At 61.0% G+C, this 4,312-nt stretch overlaps 2 protein-coding genes across 2 annotated transcripts in view; one reads left to right on the forward strand and one right to left on the reverse strand.

Moving 5' to 3' along the window:
- EMIHUDRAFT_238444 (hypothetical protein) overlaps nucleotides 1–623 on the forward strand; it is a gene marked incomplete at both ends in the record, with an annotated part of 2,555 nt that extends 1,932 nt beyond the window's left edge. The window contains one exon of the mRNA XM_005776879.1: nucleotides 189–623. Coding sequence (XP_005776936.1) covers nucleotides 189–623 — 435 coding nt within the window. The remainder of the gene's footprint in view (nucleotides 1–188) is intronic.
- A 2,019-nt stretch (nucleotides 624–2,642) lies between these two features.
- EMIHUDRAFT_115877 (hypothetical protein) lies at nucleotides 2,643–3,473 on the reverse strand (the record flags this gene model as incomplete). The annotated part of the gene is made up of 1 exon (XM_005776880.1): nucleotides 2,643–3,473. One exon carries the CDS (start codon nucleotides 3,471–3,473, stop codon nucleotides 2,643–2,645), a length of 831 nt encoding a protein of 276 aa, XP_005776937.1.
- Nucleotides 3,474–4,312: the final 839 nt, after the last annotated feature.

Consider the following 4,312-nt stretch of genomic DNA (forward strand, 5'->3'; position numbering starts at 1 on the left):
ACATGCTCTTCTACCGCCGCCTCCCCGCCGAGCCCGCCCAGCACGCCGACCCAGACGCAGACGCGGACGCAGACGCAGGCGCCTCGGCAGCCTCCTCCTCCGCCGCTCTCGCCGCCTCCAGCTCAACCGACGCCGACGCGCCCGCGCCCCCGGCCTCGCCCCAGCCTTCCGCTTCGGAGGCGGCAGAGGAGGCGGGCAGCGGTGCGGTGAGCGGCGGAGAGGCCGCCGCCTCCTCCGACGAGAGGAAGGCGGACGGTCTCGCCGCGGCCGCTGCCGGCATGAGCGCCGGCGGTGCGGGAGAGGGCGGTGCGGGCGAGGGTGCGGGCGGCGATGAGGCAGGCAGCTCCGAGCCGGCGCTGTGCCACTCCACCTCACGGCATCGAGACAGCTCCAAGTTTGAGGGCGACGAGTACTACAAGCTCTGCATCCCCCTCCCGGGCGTGTCGACCCTCGTGCACGAGCAGCCCGCCTCGATGATCTCGGAGAAGCAGTATACCTTCAAGTCGTCAGGCCACGACGTGGACGTCGAGTGGCCATCGCCGGTCGACGAGACGCGCGCGCACGCCCGCTTCGTGCGGTCGCGCTCGGAGCTGCAGGTGTTCGCGCCGCTCGCTGCTGAGTGACCCACTCCCCGGGCTAAAGCCCGAACAGCCCTCGAGCCGCGGCCCCGCGGGCGAGCCGAGAGAGAAGTCGAGAGAGCAACCCGGACGGCGCGCTGCCGGTCGATGCGAGACCTCGCCGGCGTGAAGCCGGGACAATGTGGGATCGTCTGCCGTTCCTTGTGAAATGTATGATACAGCATACAGTGTAGGACGAAATACACACTCGCCATAAAGGCAAAACCAACAATAAAGCACGGAACCCTGCACAAAAAGTCAAAGAGATCTCGCACGGGCGGGGGGGGACCTGTTCCTTTTTACCCATCTCACAGTAGAGAGAGGTGTCCGTTTTATTTAGTTATTTAAAAACCAACAGGGAATGCTCCGCCTCGGGAATCCCCTCTAAAACGCCAACGAACACTATAAGCAATAAGGGACAAGTGGGTCACAAAGAGGGGCTCTGGGCCGGCGCGGGGGCCCCAGAGGGTGTCCATGCGGGGGGGAGATGGGGTCCCATGGCCCGCCGCAGGCGCCGATTTTTTGGAGTTTTTTTTCGCGATTTTTTACTTGTTTTCATGGGAATTCGGCGTACTTGCGGCCATGCTATCACGCCTTGCGACAGCCTGTCGGCGCAGCTGACCGTGCCATGATGCACAATTGATCACCTGCATAGCTCGCGGCCTTTGTATCAAGCATTCAGTGATGACGTGATCGTACGGCCAGTAGGAAGGTGTCCTTCCAGCTGCGTGCACGCTTCTGGCGCAATGCGCGTCACCTCGGATTGGCTGCTGGCACTCTCGAGGCTATGCCTACACAGCCTCGCGCGCATGGGCAGTCAAGAGGGACCACGCACCTTCTCAGGACAGCGCCGGCGCCTCTCTCTTGGACCGGCAAACTTGGTGGTCTCGTGTCACCAATGTGGGACCAGTGCGGCATCGCGCCATCGACAGCTCTGAACTGCGCCTCACCACTGACCGGGAAGGCCGCCAAGTGGGCCAGCACAGGTCGCACATTGTGGCAGCAGTCAGCAGTGCATGTCTGATAGCTAGAGCAGCAGCGTCAGGGTCGCAGGGTCGGATCGTGTCAAGCCTCTCGCCCGGCCGGCCGCGTGCAGACGTCGGCCTGTCTGCTGTCTGGAGTGATCTGTCGGCGGTCAGTACGACCGATCAGGTCGGAGTTTTCTGATGGTTGGAGGGTCTATCTGTATGTACTCCTCGAGATCTCTCCAAATCTGCCCTCTGATCAACCGTGATCATTCGGGAAGTCGGTGCTCATAGAGACTCATAGAGCCGGAGCCCCGTTTCCGCACTGCGGCGCGGCGCACGGTGCCTCCGGGGGGCCCCGCGCCGGCCCAGAGAAGAGGGGGCTAGCCAGGGGGCGGCGGCCCCCCGGCGGGCGCGCGCTGTGCGCGGTGTGTGCTAGGGTTGCCTAACGTTAGGAGCTGAACAGTGATGTGCTAGTGTTAACAGAGTACGAAGGTGGTAACAACAGAACAACAGTGGGGCTCTCCCGGACAACCGGCCGCAACCGCAACAGTAGTAACGAGTAACGTTAGGCCGACTGAACAACAATAAGGAAGGCCTACCTGCTACCAGTGACCCACGACGATCTCTAGTGTCCAGTGCGGGTAATACCCGAAAATACCCGGAAACCCCAGGTATTTTCGGGTTTTACCCGGAGTTTTTGCCATTTTCTGCTTGCTGGCCGCTGAACAACAGTACAACAGTAAGCTAACAAACAGTTTAACAGCATGGGCGCTGGGGTGAACACTTTTGAACAACGTAGAACGTTGAGGATTTCAGCCAACAATAGCGCAACTGTTTTAGGCCCCAAATTAACGTTAGGCAACCCCCTTGTGACTGGTGTGCGCACGACCACGAGCCACGAGGTCGGGTGGGCCATTGTTAATGTTATGCCTTAGCTTTTTTGCACACACACAAAGATCAGACGCTCCCAGCAGGTCTCTCTCCATCGCATATGCACCATCCATGTGAGTCGCGGGTTTCATGACTATGCTCTATGGGCTCGATGTAGTCCCTGAGGTCAAAGCACGGTCACTGACCTCAACTGCACCGTGGCGAGCGGAGCCCTGTCGTAGTTGTTGGTTGGCAGCGTGTTCAGACGCTCCACGAGGCCCATGCCCTCCTCAACCTGCCCGATGATGAGCCACTCGCGGTCGAGGGCCGGGTTGGCGCGCGGCGTGAGCACAAACTCGAAGCTACCTCCGCCGCGTCTCACCGACAGCCAGCCCGCCGCGTCGTGCGAGAGGTTGTTGTCGTCGTCGTACTTTGGCGGCGCCACCGGCACGCGCTGAGGGCGCGTCTGTCCCGCGACGAGCAGCGTCGAGCCGCCGGGCTTGCGCAGCGCGCCGAGCACAACTGCCTCGTTGCGTATGATCCGCACCGCTGTGCTCCGCTCGAGCGAGGCCGGCTCCTCGTTTTCGCCGGTCGTAAGCATCCCGCGGCCGAGCCGCACAAAGGCGTCCGTGGCGGTCGGAGCAGCGGGCCGCCACAGAGCGACGACGACGTCGCCTGCCGGCTCGCCGGCGACGACGAAGGACATCTTCAGTCGGTCCGTCACCTCATACCCGACTGGTCGCTTCGGCGGTGGCAGCTCGCCAGCAGCGGTGATGAGCTCGCCGCCCTGTGTGCATGCTACGTCCGTTGGGTCGCAGCGCTCGCGGCCGCCCCAGATCAGGCCACGCTCGGCATTGAGCGCCCTCGGGTCGATGATGAGAGAGCCGGTGTCCAAGCCGACCGTCTGAGCAGTGCCTCGCTCTCCCGCGAGCGCCGCGCCGGGCACGCTGGTGGAGATGAGAGCAGCCGCAAACGGAAGGAGGATCGCACGCCGGGTGGCGTCCGGCGAGATGCGCATGTCTGACGTCTAGATGTCTGAGCCGAGCAGCAAATCGCCGCTAGCTCACCCCCGCATTTTTTTCAGTTCGTACTTTTAGCTGACTGGGAGAAAAGAGAGAGGGGGGTTGTGTTCTCTAGGCCCCTAAGGGCCCTACGCGCGGCGTGAGAGCTCGGAAGCGAGCTCTCAGTGTATGTGGCTCTTACGTACATTCCCGTAGGAGGACTCTGCTGACAGGGTTTGCGATGAGGAGCGTTTTTTGCTTATTCGGCCGGATGATGAAATTCTGCAAAAACCTGACCGGCCCCTGCCCTGCCCCTACCTACCTACCTACCTACCTACCTTACTTATGGGAAACTAAAAAAGAAATCACGCGAGGGGTGAAGGTGGGGTAATATACCAACTAAAGTGATGGCTGGTGGTACTATCCTGCAACCACAGTTCTTCCTGTGACATGGCAGGCCACTCTCAAGCCCTACAAGCACCAGATCAACGAAAGGTTGACATCGTGATTTCCGCGGAAAATTTCTTTTTCTGCTGTGAAAATTCCAGATGACGACGTTGGAGATTGGAGATTGAAGATGGAGATCGGAGATCTGACTGGATCCGGCCCAAGATGTAGCGACGCTGGTGGATGGGAGAGTACTGGAGAGATGGAGATCGCAGCCCCCCCAGCCCGTGGTGTCTCATCGATTTTTTTGTTTTGTTTCTAGATAAAGGTTCTGTGCGCGGACGGCCCGGGGAGCCTGCGGCGCCATTTTAATCTGCGCTCCTCTTTATGGCCTGCGGCGCCTGGCTTGAGCTTGGAAGTGTAAACGAGTCCGCCAGGGCGGTCTGCAAACACTGAGCGTGCTGATCGG

The sequence above is a fragment of the Emiliania huxleyi genome (genome assembly GCF_000372725.1).
Source record: "Emiliania huxleyi CCMP1516 unplaced genomic scaffold EMIHUscaffold_270, whole genome shotgun sequence".
Taxonomy (NCBI): domain Eukaryota; phylum Haptophyta; order Isochrysidales; family Noelaerhabdaceae; genus Emiliania; species Emiliania huxleyi.